The sequence below is a fragment of the Eschscholzia californica genome, unplaced genomic scaffold (genome assembly GCF_041429995.1).
Source record: "Eschscholzia californica isolate CP2 unplaced genomic scaffold, dmEscCali1.0.p SCAF_5, whole genome shotgun sequence".
Classification (NCBI taxonomy): Eukaryota; Viridiplantae; Streptophyta; class Magnoliopsida; order Ranunculales; family Papaveraceae; genus Eschscholzia; species Eschscholzia californica.
This window is the reverse complement of record NW_028238472.1, coordinates 15,271,122-15,290,180: the sequence shown is the minus strand read 5'-3', so window position 1 is coordinate 15,290,180 and position 19,059 is coordinate 15,271,122. Positions and strand designations below refer to the sequence as shown.

Genomic DNA, 19,059 nt, shown 5'->3' with positions numbered 1-19,059 from the left:
GCTTGATATTAAGCATACCTGACACGTGTCACACGATAGCCACCCCACAAGTACTAAGCTATCCTACGGCTAGAGGGTTATTGCGCGATCTGTAGCCATGCTGGCGACAAATATTTCATATCTTCTACTTAAAGACAGACGTTACCGGCCAGTAGCTTATCGCACACGCGGTAACATCCTGGTCGTCCCTCAAGATATCTTAGCACTCATCTGATGGTCAATCCATCAAATCCCTTATCCCTTGATGTCTTCCCACCAGTAACATTCACGGAATAAATATGTCTGTTACCATTTGACCGTCATAAAGTTGACCTTCTCTCTGACACTATAAATAGGGGAGGCAACACACAGATCAAGGCATCCAATACACGACAATAACAGTCTAGCCCACTCCCCCAAAGTCTCTGACTTATTATCTTAGAAGTTGGGAGATAAGATCTTGATAGTCCCAAATCCAGTTGTAACTAGCTAGCCGTATCAACACCATGCGACCACCACCTTACTGAATCATATAGCTTTCGGGCTAATCCATCTCAATCCAGCAGTAACGAGATAGCTGTATCAACACCATACGACCATCACCTTACTAAATCATATAGCTTTCAGGTCTAATACATTTCAATCCAGCAGTAACGAGCTAGCCATATCAACACCATACGACCACCACCTTACTGCATCATATAGCTTTCGGGTTTAATCCATCTCTCGTGTAGCAGTAACGAGCTAGTCGTATCAACACCATCGTTATACGACCGGAACCTTATAATGTGATTTACTTACAACCATAGGCTTATTGCACCCACTTACGACCAGGAGGTTACCGCCACGATACCGTTACCATCACCCCTTTTGACTCTTATTACTTCCGGATACCCAGTAAGTATATCTTTCCCGTAGAGATTTGTTCTGACAACTTTATGAGCCGGATCACCTGAGTACTCTGATGACGGTTACCTCTCTATCGCTCATCTTGACTTTCTTTATATTTGACCGAGTATCTGACTTGACCGTTAGAGCCCCCTTAGGTCGGCACCATCCCGATGTCCCAGAGGCTTCACGATCTTTTGCCTCTTTTTATATGCAGGTTCTTTCCGACAAGTAGTCGGTTCCCGCAACATCCGACTCGACCCGACAGGACCTTTGACCGTCAATCGTTGACTATTGGACTTTCCGTCCCGTAAACTTTTTACCGTCTACACTCATCAGTTCATCTCCTTTATTAAGATATTTTGAATGTTTAAAACTCAATCTTGCCTTAGCTGTATTAACTCAATATCTTATGTTACTAAGAATAAATTTTTTAACTTTAGATAGTTTCCAAAAAAGATGAAAATGAGTTTCTATATCCTGTAAATCACAAAGCTTGCAACATTTATCAATATGAGGCATGCTAGCACCTATGTTGGACAAAGTAGCCAGCCCATGATGAACTAATTTCCAGATATACAGTAATATCATAGGGTCCATATGTTGTTTCTTCCACAACTTAGACCAAGGGAAGGTAGTTAATGTAGCCCCTAGAACTGGTCTCTGTTTAATGGCCGAATAATAAGATGAAAGTATTCACATAAAATGGTTTGATTCCATAAGTTCGAATCAGTTTGAAATAGATCAGAGGCCCAATTAATATGTGGTGGTAAGTTCTTAATCAAATTCGATCTACGATTATGCATTTCAGGTAACCAAGGATCTTGGCAAATTAAAATATCCTTATCTTTACCTATCTGCCAGAGGATATGATCTTTCATAATCTCTCTCGTGTGAAGGATGGATCTCCAAAAAGGTGAGCACTTTGTCTTCCTATTAGTCGTCCAAAATTCATTAGTTAGATATTTTACCTTAAGGAATTTAACCCAGATAGCATTCTGATTTGTTAAGATTCTCCATGTCATCTTAGTGATTAAGGATTCATTAACTTTTGAAAGCGGTCTAATCCCCAAACCACCATTTAGCGGGTCCATGGGTTTTTGGCCCAAAATAAAGTTCAAAAAGTGTTTAGTGTCCAATCTTCCCAGGAAAAAGGATTTTAGTCCTTTACCATTTTGGACCCTAATACCCTCTTTTAGATAAAATAAATTCCATCCATATCCCACAATAATTCCCGCTCATTTTTTAAGGTTAGTCGGGCCAGATTTCCATTTAAATTAATATTTTGGCTTAATATTCCATATCAGGGTTAGAGTGGACTAAAAGTGAATTTAGGTGTAGGTTTTTGGACTACATACTCAAAATTTCTTTTTCTTTTTTTCACTATGTAGTCTATTTTGGTTGGGTGGTATGTGGTAACAGGTAAGTTGATATAAATCTCTCCAGTCCAATGGGCACTGGAATACTAGTACATTCTTAGAGCATCTCCAATGCAACACTCAAATGAAAAAACTTAGAGTGTCACCTACGATTTTTTGAGCTTTTTTGTAAAAAACTCTCTCCAATGCAACACTCAATTTGGATCTCAAAATGATGTGACATCATTTAATATTGAGATATCTCAATAAGAAACTCAATATTTGAGATTTCTTTCGAGGATCTCAATTGATCACTCAACATTAAAAGCAAATCTAACCATCTAGGAAATGACACCTAAGTTATTTTTAGGTTTTCAGAGTGTTGCATTGGAGATGTCTTTTGAATTGAGGATCTCAACATTGACATCTATGAGAGAGAAACTCAATTGAACCTAGACATATAGGACTATTTGAGTTTTTTTTTGAGTTTTGCATTGGAGAGGCTCTTATCTATCGACTGAAATAATCGGAGGGCCTAATCGTGAATATTGTTTATCTTATTTGACGGATTACACCCCTATCTATTCATAAATTTTCAGAAAAACCCTTAACCTTCAACCCGATATCCAATTCTGATCTTTTCTCTCTCTCTCTCTCTCCCTCTCTCTGGAAACCCTAGCTGTCGACGGTGTTGCGGTCGAATTTTACGAGGTAAGAACTCTTCTAAAATTGAATACGTGTTCCATTGAATCTTTGTTTTGAGCATTCAACTTTTATTATGTTACCAAGAAGATGGATTTTGAGATGCCCTTTTTTACAAACCACAATGCATCTCTGCGTATCCTGAAATTCTGGGAACTTTTTCTTAGATGGGTTCTTAGGGATTTAGTATAAATTTGAGCCAATTAGCTAGTTATCTACTATCATCTTCCTAGTAACTCATTTCTTTTATGGTTTCTCTCTGCCATCAGAGATAGGTTTTGTTGAAGAGGGAAAGAAAATTTGATGTAATTTATTTGTTTTAATGGTCAACTATGCTCATATAGCATTGATACATCAATAAGGATGGAATATGCACGAAATTGACACGAAACTACATTAAAGGTCACCACAAAGAAACCCTTAAGAGCCACTCGAAAGAAGTTTGGACGGGCCACGAAACGAATTACTATATACCCTATTAGCACCTATAAGTTACATGCGTTAAATTTTGAGGGTAAAGTACGCTCCCCAACACTTGAACTTACGACCTCTTGTACTTTTAGTCATTAGGCTACATGTCCATGTGTGAATGTATATGTATGTATCTTCTTTAGTGAATATGTATCTCGATTTCATGTTTAAAGTTGAGAATCTTTGGAATTGTGAGAATACGCTTGCTTGTGTAATGCCATCAAGGGCTGTCTCTCAGATAGCTGGAGTTGGTTAATTAGTATAATATACCTACATTGTCAATGTATATTTTGATACTAAATCCCGAGTTTCTCTCGATATGGTAGCTTGAGGAGATGAAAGAATCAAAGAATTGTTGTTGGTATCACAGTAATCTCATCTCTAGTGCGCCCAAGAAGAGCATACAAAAATATGTTTTAGATGCACTAAGCCCAGAAGTTTTTCTAAAATTGATTATTGTATCGTGTAAAAACTGAAGTCTCCAATTACTCTAACATTCTCTTGAGTAGCATGAATTGCTATAAGTTACACGTTACTGTGTATTGACAAAGAGAACAAATAAACACCTTTACAGGATGTTTTTCGAAAAACAAAAAAGTCTAAGAAATGGGTACTCCTCTTTTGTTTCTGCACATGTGGAAAAATACTTGGATACTCTTTTTGGCAGTGGCGGTTCACTTTACTGGGGGTATAATGTAGATTTTCTGTACATGGATGATGGATCATATTTAGTTGATGTTGCAATAAATCACTGATATCCTAAAATCCTATATCAGGTTGGTGGATGATTGGTAATGACGGATGTCAATGGTTTATAACTTGGCTGATTACAGGGCCTATAAATTGGGTAGTTTTGATTATATCAGCTAATGTTAGATAAAGCTAAAGAAAACAAGAATGACTTTTTACTTATTATTTGCAAAGCTAAAAGTTGTTAAAACACACCCTCCTTTCCACAAGCACTGTTTTTTCTTGTTGCCCACTATTTTCGTATATGTTATGTACATATTTTATATACTAATTTTTGGATATTAATAAATATGCATTTGTAATTCAACTTTCCAGTAGCGTCCTCAATATAAAGGTTATCTCATTAATCACCCTTTTGATCAATATGGCACAATGTCTGATGTCAGGTACTTAGTGTACATCTTATTTGTACTTGCACAACTACGGATTCTAAGATCATAAAATACCACTCTAGATCTAGGGGTGTTAAATGTTGGACCTCGTAAATTTAACAAGAAATTATAGATTTGTACAACCATGTATTCGTTTTTGGCCTCTTTCAACTTACTATGTTTGACACCTTGTGTTAGTGTCAAATACCGATACTCTTATCGATGCTCACGATAAAGAGAAAATATCCTATTTATAAGGCACGGGATTCAGTTTAGCATTTAAAGCTGTTAATTTTGTATTGTGATTTAACCCTAAATGGCTGAACCTCCAACTGAAGTACTTTTCCACTATTCTATATGGTAGGCTTGGTTACCATGTTCTGATTAATCACTTTGGATACCACATTCAGATTTCCATTGTTGAAGACACTGAAGAAGATTTTGTGATTGATGAGTTTGGAGAAGCAGTAGGGTTCTCAATTCCCATAGTTGAACAAATGGAAGGACATTCGATGGCAAATGAGTCTAGGGAAGTTTGGTGGTCTTCTAGCTCACAAAAACAAGAAGGTTCTATTCTTAAACAAATAGACAAATATTCAATGAATAATGAGTTTGGAGTAGCTATTGGGTCACTTAGCGAACATGAACAAGAAGGTTCAACTCCCGTTGTTCAACAAATGGAAGATGAGCGAATAAGTAACAATTTTGAAGAAGTGGTTGGAGCATCTTGCTCACATAATCAAGAATGTTCAACTCCTTTACAGGTAATCCTTATATCTAATTTGATTTGTTATTAAATTAAAACTTTTGCGAAAAGTCGCTCGTTTTGATGTCTACTACTTTCCAGTGTTCTAGCCTTGTACCTTCCTGTCAATCTTGATTGCTTTGCCATAAAAAAATAGTTATTTCCTTAGCATATAAACATGTATGCACACGCAGAATATGGATAACGACGATGAGATGGTGAATTCAAATAACATGGAACTCGTAGTGGGGGATCCGGAAATTGATTTAACGCAGCATTTTGTAACTGACCAGGTTGATATACATATCTTTTACCTTTTCTCTTTCAATTGTTTGAAAGGTTATTGGTTGATGAAACTGTTCTTCCTGTTAGGTCTTTGACACACGTGATGAAATGATAGCCTGGTGTCAAGATGCCGGGAAGCGAAATAATATGGTACTTGTGATTGCCAAATCTCAGAAAGCAATACCAGGAAGAAGGAACAGGATTAGATTGGGTTGTGAGAGGGGTGGTGTTTTGCGACCCCACACGAAGAAAGATCAGACTAATATTGATTTATTTAGAGACAAGTTGGAAGAAAACAAGAAAACCAAGCGCAGGAGGAACCGTGGAACGAAAAAGTGTGGTTGCCCATTTACCCTTCGAGGAATTTGGCTTCCAGGTGACAAATGGAGTGTTAAGGTAGAATGCGGAAAACACAACCACATGTTAGACAAAACCCAAGTTGGTCATTCTTTTGCGGGTAAATTGAAAGACGACGAAAAACAACTAGTGAAAGAAATGATGAATAATGGTATTGAGCCGAAAGAAGTACTTAAAATACTTAAGCAAAGAAATGAGGGTAACATGTCTACCATGAGGACGATCTACAATGCGAAGACGCTCATGAGATTGGCCGATATAGAAGGGAGATCTAAAATGCAACAGTTTGTGAAACTTTTGGATGAATACCATTATGTCAAATGGCACAATAACGATGTAAATACTAATGAAGTAAAAGACATATTTTGGAGCCACCCAAAATCTATACAACTAGCCAAGAAATTTCCTTCAGTGTTGGTCGTTGATTGCACGTACCAAACTAATAGGTATCAAATGCCTCTTGTTGAGATTATTGGATTTACACCTATGGGTAAGACATTTACTGTTGCCTTTGTGTTTATGGAGGCCGAAACAGAGGAGCATTACACATGGGCTTTACATCAAATAAAGACAATTTATGAACCTAACGAAACACCTTCCGTTTTCATGACGGATCGAGTAAACGCCCTGATGAATGCAATCGACATTGTATTCCCCAAAGCGGACTACCTTCTTTGTACTTCCCGCATTATTAGGAACATTTCGGTCAATTGTAAAGATAATTTTGACACTACTGAAGAGTTCAACAGGTTTCTGGGGAATTGGGAAGAACTGATGCATTCTGAGACACCTCTAGCTTTTGATAAAGGATTTTTTCTATTCGAACATGAATGGGCAAGTTATCCCACATGTATTCAATACATTAGGGATACTTGGTTAGATCAGAAGGAGCATTTTGTTGCAGCTTGGACAAATAAGATAAAACATTATGGCCATACTACCACAGAATGTGTAGTAAGTGTTCATACAAGAATGAGTAATATGCTTGGATTATCACAAAGTACTTTTTTGTCATGTTGGACGACAATTCACAGCTCGATCACCAACGAGATAACATCTGTAATGGATTCGTTGGAGGAAAGCTTAACGTCGGTGAAGGAATCACATAATTTACCAGTTTTGCAGGATCTGAGGAATCATGTTTCTCATTTAGCATTAGATATGTTAGTAGCAGAGCATTCACGGGGTGAATATATCAATGTCGACAGCTCTATTTGTGAGTGTACTATACTCTTTACCCATGGACTTCCTTGTGTGCATAAGATAATGCAATTTGAGCGAGATGGTCAATCCATTCCAATAGTCGAAGTTGACCCACATTGGAGGATATTTCCAGTTCTATCGATTATGCCTAGTAACCCTGATGACCTTCCAGAGTTTGATCTTTTTAAGCGAAAGTGGGATGTATCATCTGAGGCAGAACGATGCACAATGCTGAAAAAACTGAAGGAAATCACTACGCCTACAATAGCAACTGAAGAACCTCCAGAAACATAATACTGAGATTTCATTCTTAATGCTGCATCAGAAAAGGACATTCTCTCTGAACACCAGACATATAACACTACTAGGATTATGATGGTTCTGTAAAACTGACAGATGAAGATTTTTGGAAGTCAGGTAAGTTGACAAATTATACTGCTATTCATCGATATCTCTTTGTCACAATCAAGGGGTGTTTTTAATTTGTGTGTTGGAGTTGTTTGGAGGATATTTACTGTGATAGTCGTTTGTGGCAGTCAATATTATATGATCTGTTCTGAAACTCGTGAAAATGCTAGAATATAAAATGAATTAATTGGGGGATTTTTACATGTTATTGCTCTGTCTTAGATTAACAGAAAATTTTCATTTCTATCATAAAATGATTGTCCTTGAATACAAGACGAGTTCCTTTCCAAGTATCCTTAATTCAGAGTACTTCAATGATTTTAGTGCTACTCTCTGAGGTTCAAAGCCTTCTGATAGACTTTATCAACCAGGATTACAACACTGAGGTACCATTCTTCCTCTTCCTTTTACACTGATTCGCATATAAATTCTTCTATATGATTTACCAGATCCGTTAATTGGTTCTGTTTGAAATTCTCTGTACCGGCTTGATCAGATACCTTTGACTGTTATGCTTTTTAGGGAGTCCCACTTAGGATCATATGGTTTATGTTTGCTATTTGTGCCTTTTGTTCTTGCTTTTAATATGGGGTAACATGATTTAAGGCTCACAACACTTGTGCCAAAGGCAAGTATGAGTTTACGAACAAATCATCTGTCCACATAATCTATTATGGCTTGGATGAAGTCGGGGGTATGCAGAAATCGGACTCCGTGGATTGATAGGGATTCTGTGTCAAACTGAGTTTCGACCAAAACATTTCTGAGTCTGAGCAGCCTACTCCTTAGTGTTGCCATTTGAACTTATTGTGGGACTATCCAGTAGGTTTCTTCTCTTTGGCCACGTCTGGCCCTTTTCGGGTTTGGCCTCAGAAGTAAATCCATTATCTTTTTTGAGTTTATTTAAGATTTAAACTCAAGTCATGTATTAATTGTAATGGAAAATGCTAGCAAGCTCTGAGTTATGTGAGGTTTGGTTTCCCTGTTCCCAGAGAGGCTATAGATGCATATCTCTGTGCGTTGTTAAACGGTTAGAAGCAAACGCCGTCGGTGTCCAATAGTGTGCCGATGTAGAATTGTTGAATTTTTCCTATTTCATAGTTATTAATTAACGCCTAAATCTAAATTTCTACGTTGACTACCATGAAAACCTAAACTTAAAGTATTTCTTCACGGAACTATAAACACAATTGATGTACTCGTAAGAAAAGACTAACACATGCTAGGGTTTCTCAGTTCAATGCTACTCAACTTCAATCTAATCTCAAGCTTCCGTTCACGTATTAGTGTAAGTAAGAAGAGATGGTGAATTTCATAACAATTTGAAGAGATCTCTCATTTTCATTTTTCCAGCAAATCAATCAATCCATCATAATGAGGCAACAACCATCAGTGATCCTTGCCACTGCTGGATAGGATTACACAATCCGGTTTTGGGAAGCTAAGAGTGGACGATGTTATCGTACTCTTCAATACCCTGATTGTCAAATTAATAGACTTGAGATAACCCCAGATAAGCAGTATGTAGCAGCAGCAGGAAATCCAAATATTCGATTTATGAAGTTAATTCGAGTAGCCCTCAACCAGTTATAAGCTATGACTCACACACTAATAACGTTATGGTTGTGGGGTTCCAATGTGAAGGAAACTGGATGTATTCGGGTTCTGAAGATGGCACAGTTAAGATATGGTATTAAGGGCTCCTGAGTCCCGGTTGTCAAAGGGAATATGAAAGTTGTGCAGTTGTAAATACTGTTGTTTTACATCCTAATCAGATAGAGCCTAATATCTGAAAATCAGAATGGCAATATACGTGAATTGGTTCCAGAGGTAAAATACAACAGTTCGATCCTGGACTGTGATGTGGGACGGGAGTTTAGTTGTTGCTTCAAATAACCATGGAACATGTTATATTTGGCGCTTGTTGGGTGGAACCCAGACCAACTTCGAGCGTCGTAAACTTCAAGCTCACAATGGCTACATTTTGAAATGTTTGCTCACCCGAGTTTCGTGAACCTAACAGCTACTTGGCCACTGCATCATCGGATCATACTGTCAAGATATAGAACGTTTATGGTTTCACGTTGGAAAAGACTCTAGTAGGACATCAACGATGGGTATTGGACTGTGTTTTCTGTGGATGGTGCATATTTAATCACAGCTTCATCTGACACAACTGTGACTACGGTAGACTTGATCCTGTAAAAGGGTACGTAGGCAGTCATGGTCATATGGCGCAGTCGGATGAAGTTACAAGAGGCATATATATCTTACAAGGAGTAGAGCTGGCGTTCGTCCAAAATTTGAAGTATATCAAATTGTGTACGAGGTGGAGAATTGTGAGAGGCGGTTGGTGAGATTCCTTCTCCAAATTGGATTTCCAAATTGGACTCAAAATTGGAAATTGTTCAAAATTATGAAATTGTTCAAAATTGGAAATTGCTCAAAATTGGAAATTGTAGTCGGTGACTTCCTATACATATATATATATGAGTGCTTGTCATCAACATCAACACAACACAACAACTATTCAACAAAGAGTAAATAGAGAGCTAGAGAGGGAGAGCAATTGTGAGAGAAATTTTATTCATCGTTTTTTAGCAGTGTTTAATTTCTCGGTCGTCGAAAATCTAGTATAGAAGGTTAAATTTCTATACGGTACCGTCTTGGGACGAACTTGCAGGTTGTGTGAGTCGTCTTCATCTATTCTTCAATAAAGTTTTCTTGTTAGTCTGAGGACGTAGGCTTGAAGCCAAACCTCGTTAAATTCTGTTTACATATTTGGTTTCTTGGCTTAACTTTTCGATTAATTTTTATAGTCGGATCAATTTTAAGGATAGGTTTGATAACTTCCGCAAACTTTTAATACTAACACTATTTTTCATTCACCAATCATTAAATGTTACGAGATCGTCAATGTCAAAAGATATGTACTTCTAATCAACAAACATTATCCTCCTAACATAACAAGGGTTGATAAGTGAAACAAAGCAAAACAAAGATAAGAGTCAGCAGTCAGGAAAGAAGACAAAGCTTTATGTCAATGCTCAAGGTAGGAGGCGATGAGCCATGGCCCATGTGGGGTTTAATGAGCAAAGGAACAAAAAAACAGGGGAAAGTTCAATGAATGTTTGAAACAATACAAAGAATGCCATGCAAAAAAAATCAAATAATAATAATTTGGATTAATAATTTCATATGCTTAACCTCCCTAATTATAGGTATAGATATAATCAAATATAGTGGTAAGATTAATAAATAAAAAATGCATTTAAACGGCTGACCTATTGAATTGAAGACTATGTGAGAGGGGTTGAATTTGTTATGTATCTGATTTATCTTTGAAATCATTATTTATTACTATAAATTAGTAAAGTCGGGGCGAGAGAAAATTATTATCTTAAGGTCTATTAATTTAAACAAATCTAATAGCTAGACGTTTTCGACCCTGAATAAATGAAAACCATATTGAAGCATCACACGTCAAAAGGTACCAAGAGACTACATATGATAACTAACATTTGAATTATCGCTACTGGAGTTGAATATTTGTAAAACTATTGGGCAGAAAATAAAACTATTTTTCAGAATATGAATGTAATGAGAAGAGATAAAGATCATAAAAGAAAGACGATAACACTCCAACATAGCTGGTTTGCCTGAAGACACTTAGAACGGCGGAAACACTGTACACCTTATTGTTATAATATGAAGTGTACAACAAAATCATCTTTACACGACAATACGACTTGAATATATTGTTTAAAAAAGACTTCATGACTCCTAAAGAGAGTGATAGGGAAGACTACATATTTGTCAATTTTTTTTGAGGACACATATTTGTCAAAATTGTGAAAATAATCCTACACAAAAGAATGACAGATCTAGTAATTAAGAATATTATGTCTAGATCATGTCCAGATTTTGAGTTGAATCACAAATAAAATTAGAGTTAATTCTTATTTGGCCCCCTACTTTGTGACCAGCTTCCTTTATGGCCCCCTTTATTCCGTAAATTCAAATATGACCCCCTTTTCTTAACACCGTCAGTCAACTTTTATGGTCAATACTTTCTTTTCCATGTTTACCCTTCTTATTAGAATGATTAATAAATTCAAAATTGACCCCCTTTAGAATTTGGGTCAATTTCAAAAAAATTATAACAACATTGGAAGAAACAAGGGGGCTAAAATAGAATACATATAAAAAAAACAAAAACACCTCATCCCACCCTCTCTCTCCTCCATCTCACCTCCACATCATGTATCTCGCCACCTCATCATCTTCTCCGAATGAAGGTCGCCGGCCGGCCAAATTTTCCGGCGACCTTCAATTTTTTTTTTTCATCTTCTCTCTCTATTCTTTCTCTTATCTCCCTCTCTCTCTAATCTCTCTCTCTCTCTCATTTCTCTCTCTCTTTATCACATTTCTCTCTCATTCTCAAAAAAAAAAAAAACTCTCTCTCTCTCATCTCTCTACATTCCGGCGAAGGGGAGGAGCCCCTTCGCCGGAATAACCAGACCTTGAAGGTCTGGTTTTAGAGGTAAACCAGACCTTCAAGGTCTGGTTAATACCAGACTCGGTCTGGTTTAACCAGGCCGGGATCTGGTTTCAAACCAGACCGAGATCTGGTTGAAGAAGCCAGATCTCGGTCTGGTTTGAAACCAGACCGAGTCTGGTATTAACCAGACCTTGAAGGTCTGGTTTACCTCTAAAACCAGACCTTCAAGGTCTGGTTATTCCGACGAAGGGGCTCCTCCCCTTCGCCGGAATATAGAGAGATGAGAGAGAGAGAGTTTTTTTTTTTTGAGAATGAGAGAGAAATGTGATAAAAAGAGAGAGAAATGAGAAAGAGAGAGAGGGAGATAAGAGAAAGAATAGAGAGAGAAGATGAAAAAAAAAAAAAAAAAATTGAAGGTCGCCGGAAAATTTGGCCGGCCGGCGACCTTCATTCGGAGAAGATGATGAGGTGGCGAGATACATGATGTGGAGGTGAGATGGAGGAGAGAGAGAGGGTGGGATGAGGTGTTTTTGTTTTTTTCATATGTATTCTGTTTTAGCCCCCTTGTTTCTTCTAAAGTTGTTATAATTTTTTTGAAATTGACCCAAATTCTAAAGGGGGTCAATTTTGAATTTATTAATCATTCTAATAAGAAGGGTAAACATGGAAAAGAAAGTATTGACCATAAAAGTTGACTGACGGTGTTAAGAAAAGGGGGCCATATTTGAATTTACGGAAAAAAGGGGGCCATAAAGGAAGCTGGTCACAAAGTAGGGGGCCAAATAGGAATTAACTCATAAAATTAATAAAAAACACCAAAAAACACTAGTAAAAAATGATTTATAAACCATTATTTCATTATAATAACGGAAACTGCCAAACTTAATCACACAGATATTCCCAATTCGTCGCAGAAAACCTTATGGTATCAGAATTTCAAAGAACAAACAAGTTTGATACTAAAATCACAAATCTCAATGAAAGAAAAAAAATGCAGTTCTTTAGAGAATGATTCAGAAGCATAACCGATCAGAAGTAAGCATGAGGATAGGCCTGGCCCAGGTACCGACGGGATACCAATTCTAACAGGCGGAACCGAGCTAGGAAGCTAAAGCAACTAAACATTACCTCACTCTGGCCGTTTTCCCACCATCTCCCTTGCCAATATGCAAGAAGTACAACACATACCCATGATATACCGTGTATCCAACTGATATACAAAATAAAAAATATGGAAAGACAATGAATACAAGAAAACAAACTATATACCAGCCCAAGAAACATATTAACTCCAACAGTGAAGATATTAAGTTGGTAAAGCGGAGGCGGAACTAACAATTTCTTCAGTAAGTCGGTGGCTTATATAGGCTACTCTGATAAATGGAACGGTCAGGGAGCTAATTAGAGTGTAAATTCGATATATTTACCCCAATAGGATATCTCTAAAGGAAATTAGAGGAAGGTTTTCTTTGACAGAGCCTTCTTGTTCCTGTTTAATTGCACCTTTGTATCAAAAAATTTACAACAGGTCGGGGTAGCGACCTAGAGGTGTCGCCGACCTCAAAGTTATATGCACAATCAACATGGCCTGACAGGGGAAGAGACCACAAAAGATGTGAATCCATTGCTATTATTTATTAGGGTAAGGGAGTCAGGGACAAAAGATGTAGATAAAAAAACAAGATCTTACAACCCAAACAAAAAAAGAACTTCAAAATAAGCATTTTCAGTTCGGATGAAGAACCTGTATAATGTGAAGAAACAAAAATCTTTGTATGCATAAGATTTCATAACGAGAATATATAAACAAGTTTAGGTGATATAATTAATACGATAATATTGAAATGTATTCAAAACAAGTATCAATTGAAACACCCACAAAAGAAGAAGAAACTTAGATTATGAGGGGAGTTAAATTCTTCTCTATTAATCTTGATCGTTTTTTCATTGTCGTAGAGTTTACAACAAACCACCACCTTAAACTAGAATCCAAGTACAACACTACTGCAAGTTCGAAAGAAAGACTAAACTGAGAAGACTGTACTAAACCTTTAGTTTCGCAAATTGTTTCTGTTCTAAAACATTCTCCGAAAACTCATAAACAATTGAGAATAAGAGAATTGCAGACAAGTCATTCACAAACACAGGGAAGCCATTGAAATAGTTGCGACTATTACTAACATAACTAAAGCTTTCTCAAGATCATAGAGTACTAAAAAGTAGATTATGTGCACCTTTAAGATAATTTCTTTTGCGAATTCCTGTAAACTCTGCACCTCCAAGCTGATACTGAAACAAGCTCCCTACGTTGATAACAGAGAACGAGTGAAGCTTGGCGCTTATCCACATGAAATCCTCTACCTTGAACCCTTTTTATCAAACACTCAGCTTGGGTTTCTGTAAAATTACTGAAAGTTAAAGGGAATAACCCGGCAGAAGCGAAAAGATTTCTCCATGGTGGTAATGTCTCTTGTGAACGATGACGCTGAAGAATTGTGCTTTCTATCCTTGGCTGCAGCAAGAACCTCTCGATCTTGTTAATGACATCAGGATTTGCATTTGTGGCATCAAGTGAATCAAACAAGATAGAATAAGCTTGAAGAGATTGTAGAAGATAATGGGCAAATGGTAAATCGCTTCGATCACAACCTCTATCCACGGAAACTATAATTTTTGGTGAAAGTTGTTTGATAAGGCAGAGCAATGAAGGAATCGAAGAAGGGTCAACGGAAGAAGACCCAATAGGGAGATTGACAGCAAGAACTTCATTTTCAGTAATATGAAATGGTAGAGACCAAGAAGATGAGTCTAATGAATCAAGATTCACAATATCTATCTCAAATGAAATACCTAAATCATTAGCAAAATGGATCAAGTGTTCCCTAGTAAGAGAAAGTTCAAGTGAGTTTTCATTTGAAGATTGAGAAGTGAAAGCAGTAATTCTTAAAGAAGGTGCACCACCCATTTTCATGGAAATTTCTTGCATAAAAGATGCCCATTGGCCACCAATACCAATATCAAAGTCAATTATATGAATCTCATCAAATCCATCAAGAGCTTCAAGTAGAGCTTGGTTGCAAGTAAAATTTGAGAATTGTAAAAGAGGTGAAATCTCAGAGAAAGTTTTGTAAGCACCTATTTTGAGAACAACATCAATTGGAGATGAAGTTTTTGGTGAATTTGAGGTGCCATTAATTAGCAACTGTAAGAGAGCTTCCTTGAAGTAGAATGCCGCTCTTTGAAGGGGCTTTCCAACTGGTTGAGATAGCTGGTGATTGAGCCGCGCCAATATCCCTTGCGCGAGTATAGAACTTCCCGTTTCGATCAACTCCGCAGCCTGAAATAGCTTGTCTAGCATTGTCGTCTGAGGCTGGTTCTGTTGTATGGTAAAAACTTCATCGACGTTGGGCTTTATTTCAGCCACTAATAGTGATGATTGCAAATGATATGGTGAGGATTGAAATGTGGGCTTTTGGATGTGGGAAACTTGATGTCTTTTAGGTGGAGGCAATAGATTTTCATCTTGATGTTGATGTGGGAAACTTAATGGAAGATGAAGATTGAAAATTTGGGGTTTTTCTTCTCCAACTTCTATCTGCTGGTTTGATAAAAACAACCCAGGTGATAAATTAAAAGGAAGATGTGGATTATGAAAAGCAGAAAAAACTTGATTTGAAGATGGGTTAGTAGTTTGGGTAAAGATTTGTGGTAGCATCTTGTTGACATCAGAGCAAGAAGATGGAGATGGGGTTACACATCCCAAGTTCATACTCATGGTTGAACAAGAACCAAAATCAGTGCCAGCCATGGCGGATTGGAACCCTAGACCAGAATCAACCATCCCAAAACCTGCATTGTCTTCAAACACTGAAGGAGCTGCCTGTTCTGATAACATATCCCAATTTTCCCTACTAAGTCCTCCACAACCAGTTACAGAACCACCACCACCACCACCAACATGATCAATGAGCCCAAGGCCGGCAGGAATAGACTGAAGTTCAGAAACCCAGACATCCTTCCGGTTACCAAAACCACCAGCACCGGAAGAAGGCGGTTCAGCTGAAAAATCCTCGTGGGTAGGCGGCCATTTCTGATGAAAGATGTGATTGTTATCGGAAATAGCAGCCACACTTGCTGTATCGGCAGAACCGCCACAGAAAGATGAAGACAGTGTTGATGTTGAGGTTGGAGTACTTGGACTTGTTCTTGAATCAAGAACAGAAGTTGGTTCACTACTAAAATTATTTTCTTTTTTCCACTTCTCAAATGATGAAGAAGAAGATGATAATGATTTTGTTGAAAGATTTCCAAATTCAAAACCTCCCTTGTTCCCCTTCAAAGTGAAGGGCATCCCTATCATCTAAATCACCAACTCTGCAAAAATTTCTTTCTTAGAATAGAAATCAAACCAAAACCCACTTTAAGATGAGATGAAATCAGAATGGGTTTTAGTGACAGATAAAAAATGATAAACAGATCTTGCTGGTTGGTATCTTTTACCTTCTCCTGTAATAAAGGAACAAAATTTGAAGGAGATTTCACCACCACCAACAGCAACACTTGTAAGATGTTTCTAAAATTTCTTCTTATCTATTACTCTCTTTCTCTATCTTCTTCTCTTCAACTCCATTTCTTTTAGTACCTTCTTTTCACTTTCTCTTTCCTCTTTCAAAACCCTTGTTTCTTCTTTCTCTATTTCGTTGTTGTAGTAGTAATAGGCCTCTGTGCCTGTACCCTTCTCTGTTCTGCCATGTATGCGTGCAACATATAAAAAGGTAATAAAGTGCTCAAACCTCTCTCCTCTTCTATCTTCCCTTCTCTCTCTAGAATTTGTTCTACATTGATATGGGGAGGTACACTTTGAGCACATAGAGATATAAAGCAGAGCCGTGTTTGGGGGCGGGTGGGCTAGGGGTGGGATTTTGGCCCGGAAACCCGGAACCCGCCCATGACCGCCCGAGTCCGAAGGGTCCGTGACCGTCCGATGCCCGAATCGGTCCGTACCCGCCCGACCGAAAGATCTTAAGCGGACGGACGCGGGCATAGACCCGGTGGTCCGACCGAGTCCGCCCGCTTATATCGTCCGCCCGACCGAACCCGTCCACACCCGTCCGTTTATCCTACCCGTTATACCCGTCCGCTTATATGATTGATTTTAAGCCTTTAGATTTGTAGAGTTAGCTACAACCATTAGATTTCAAGAGTACAAATAAATAACCCTAGAAATCACTTTTCTTAATCTTGTCTTTGTCGTTCTACTTCTCTAGTCTCTATCTCCTCCAAAATCTCAGTATCTCATCAATAACCATGAGAAGAAGCATAGAAACCGATCGTAATCCATAAGAAGAAGCATAGAAACCGATCATAATCCATGAGAAATCTCAATGCTTATCTTGCGATTTTGAATTCATTTACTTTTTAGAATTGTAAAGTGGGAGTTTTAGAAAGTTGTATTTAGCGACTAAACATTTTTAATTTCGAATAAAAGTTTCTTTATTTGTTCATTAGTGACCGGTGTCCACCCGACCGATACCCGGTTTGCCCGACTATCAAAACGGTCATGGACGGGCACTTTGTTGGAGAAAAATCCGAAATGTCCGCCCGTTTTGTCCGGATGACCGAGTGGACACTTAGGAATCGTGTCCGTTCCGCCCGGACCGGTTGAGTTAGTGTCCGTTTCCCGCCCGTCCGGACCGATTCCCACCCCTAGGGTGGGCAGGGCTTCCGCCCTGGGTCCCCACCCCCAAAGAGGCCCGCCTCTTATGAAGGTCGCACTCGTATATATAAATAACCCTAAACACTTCAATGCGAAACTCCATCAGCTCTAGTGGTCAAGTTTGTGGATTTCCACACTTGGGACACAGGTTCAAAGTCCATCACTCATTTTTTTCATTTTCCTTATAATTGTGAGGTTGAGAGGATTATTGCTAAATCAACCTTTATTTATGCTCCGTCACACTTTTTCTTTAAACTTTTTTGTTGTTTGGGTGCATATCTTTCATCTTTAGATGTGTTTTTAAGAAAAAAAATCTAAGTATTTTTTTTATTCTAACAATACATGAATACTTATGAAAAAATCATGATACAAAAGATATCATATTAAAAAAATCGCTTAGACTCTAAAACTATACGTTGTAAAAAGATTTTGTTTTATCATTTTAAGTTAATCGTGTTCAGTAGAAGTCTTTAATCGGCGCGTGGTTCAATTTTTTGCTTGTAATTTTTTTTATTATACCAAGGGCCATAATCAAACTTCGCCCAGGGTCCTGAAATTCCTAGCCACAGCTCTGATATAAAGTAGACCATTGGTATATATTGAGCTACTTGTTGTATTTGGATAGCTAAAAAGTTTGCCTTTTGTCCGAGTCTTAAAAGTTTGCCTTTTGAATTTTTCCATTGTATTTCCATTACTTTCTCCGTACGCTTAATCAATAACTTCCTCCGTGTTGTCAACAAAAAAATTCCTCCGTTGAAATTGCTCTCCGACGTGCTTCTTCGTCTATCGCTTTCAATTTCCATCATCTAAAACTTTTAAAGAACCACAACTCTTTAATGTATGCTCTCGGACCGCATTTGCATTATATTAATTGGATATTTTTCATAAAACTTTAATTTTTTTTATTTCTTTCGGTCATCGCATCATATGTGAGTTTTAAATAACAATTAAGAAGTAAAATATCTTCTTGTGCATACGATATCCATGGAGTTTTTTAGGTTGTAGTCGATCATAAGAATCATCAAATGTTCAGGGAATGTGTGGTGATTTTTTCTCAGTATCATCATTCCCTAATTCAACAGACGCGAAATCAGGAGACATCAATTCCATAAATCTTTCGTAGGACATTTGTTGCACATATTAGGATCCATTATATGAAGAAATAAATAAAAATGAGAGGAAATGAAAAAAATATGGGAGAGACAAAGAGAAACTGGGAGCGAACGACAAACATTATAGAGAGAATTTGAGAGTGTGAGAGTGGAATATGGGTTGGTTCTCTACTTATAGGGAACCAACCCAATTTTGGCCGTTGGATTTGCTCC

General features: G+C 37.7%; 2 protein-coding genes and 1 pseudogene across 6 annotated transcripts; 2 read left to right on the top strand and 1 right to left on the bottom strand.

The window, feature by feature from the left end:
- The first annotated feature begins 2,578 nt into the window (after positions 1–2,578).
- Positions 2,579–7,720, top strand: LOC147537387 (PKS-NRPS hybrid synthetase cheA-like). Of its 2 annotated transcripts, none has more exons than XM_086641384.1 (4): positions 2,579–2,936; positions 4,884–5,283; positions 5,459–5,557; positions 5,637–7,720. In XM_086641384.1, exons 2-4 carry the CDS (start codon positions 5,017–5,019, stop codon positions 7,401–7,403), a joined length of 2,133 nt encoding a protein of 710 aa, XP_086497510.1. In that variant the 5' UTR covers positions 2,579–2,936; positions 4,884–5,016; the 3' UTR covers positions 7,404–7,720. The 2 variants fall into 2 exon arrangements, with proteins under 2 accessions (XP_086497510.1, XP_086497511.1); XM_086641385.1 differs by having other exon boundaries at positions 2,628–2,936; positions 4,930–5,283.
- A 1,171-nt stretch (positions 7,721–8,891) lies between these two features.
- Positions 8,892–9,865, top strand: LOC147537386 (target of rapamycin complex subunit LST8 pseudogene; annotated as a pseudogene).
- Positions 9,866–12,859: 2,994 nt separating this feature from the next.
- HAM3 (GRAS family transcription factor) lies at positions 12,860–16,814 on the bottom strand. Of its 4 annotated transcripts, none has more exons than XM_086640036.1 (3): positions 16,519–16,774; positions 14,253–16,392; positions 12,860–13,228 (listed from the first exon to the last, which is right to left on the bottom strand). In XM_086640036.1, exon 2 carries the CDS (start codon positions 16,376–16,378, stop codon positions 14,255–14,257), a length of 2,124 nt encoding a protein of 707 aa, XP_086496162.1. In that variant the 5' UTR covers positions 16,379–16,392; positions 16,519–16,774; the 3' UTR covers positions 12,860–13,228; positions 14,253–14,254. The 4 variants fall into 4 exon arrangements, with proteins under 4 accessions (XP_086496162.1, XP_086496161.1, XP_086496159.1 ...); XM_086640035.1 differs by having other exon boundaries at positions 12,860–13,606; positions 16,519–16,765; XM_086640033.1 differs by having other exon boundaries at positions 12,860–13,606; positions 14,253–16,814.
- Positions 16,815–19,059: the final 2,245 nt, after the last annotated feature.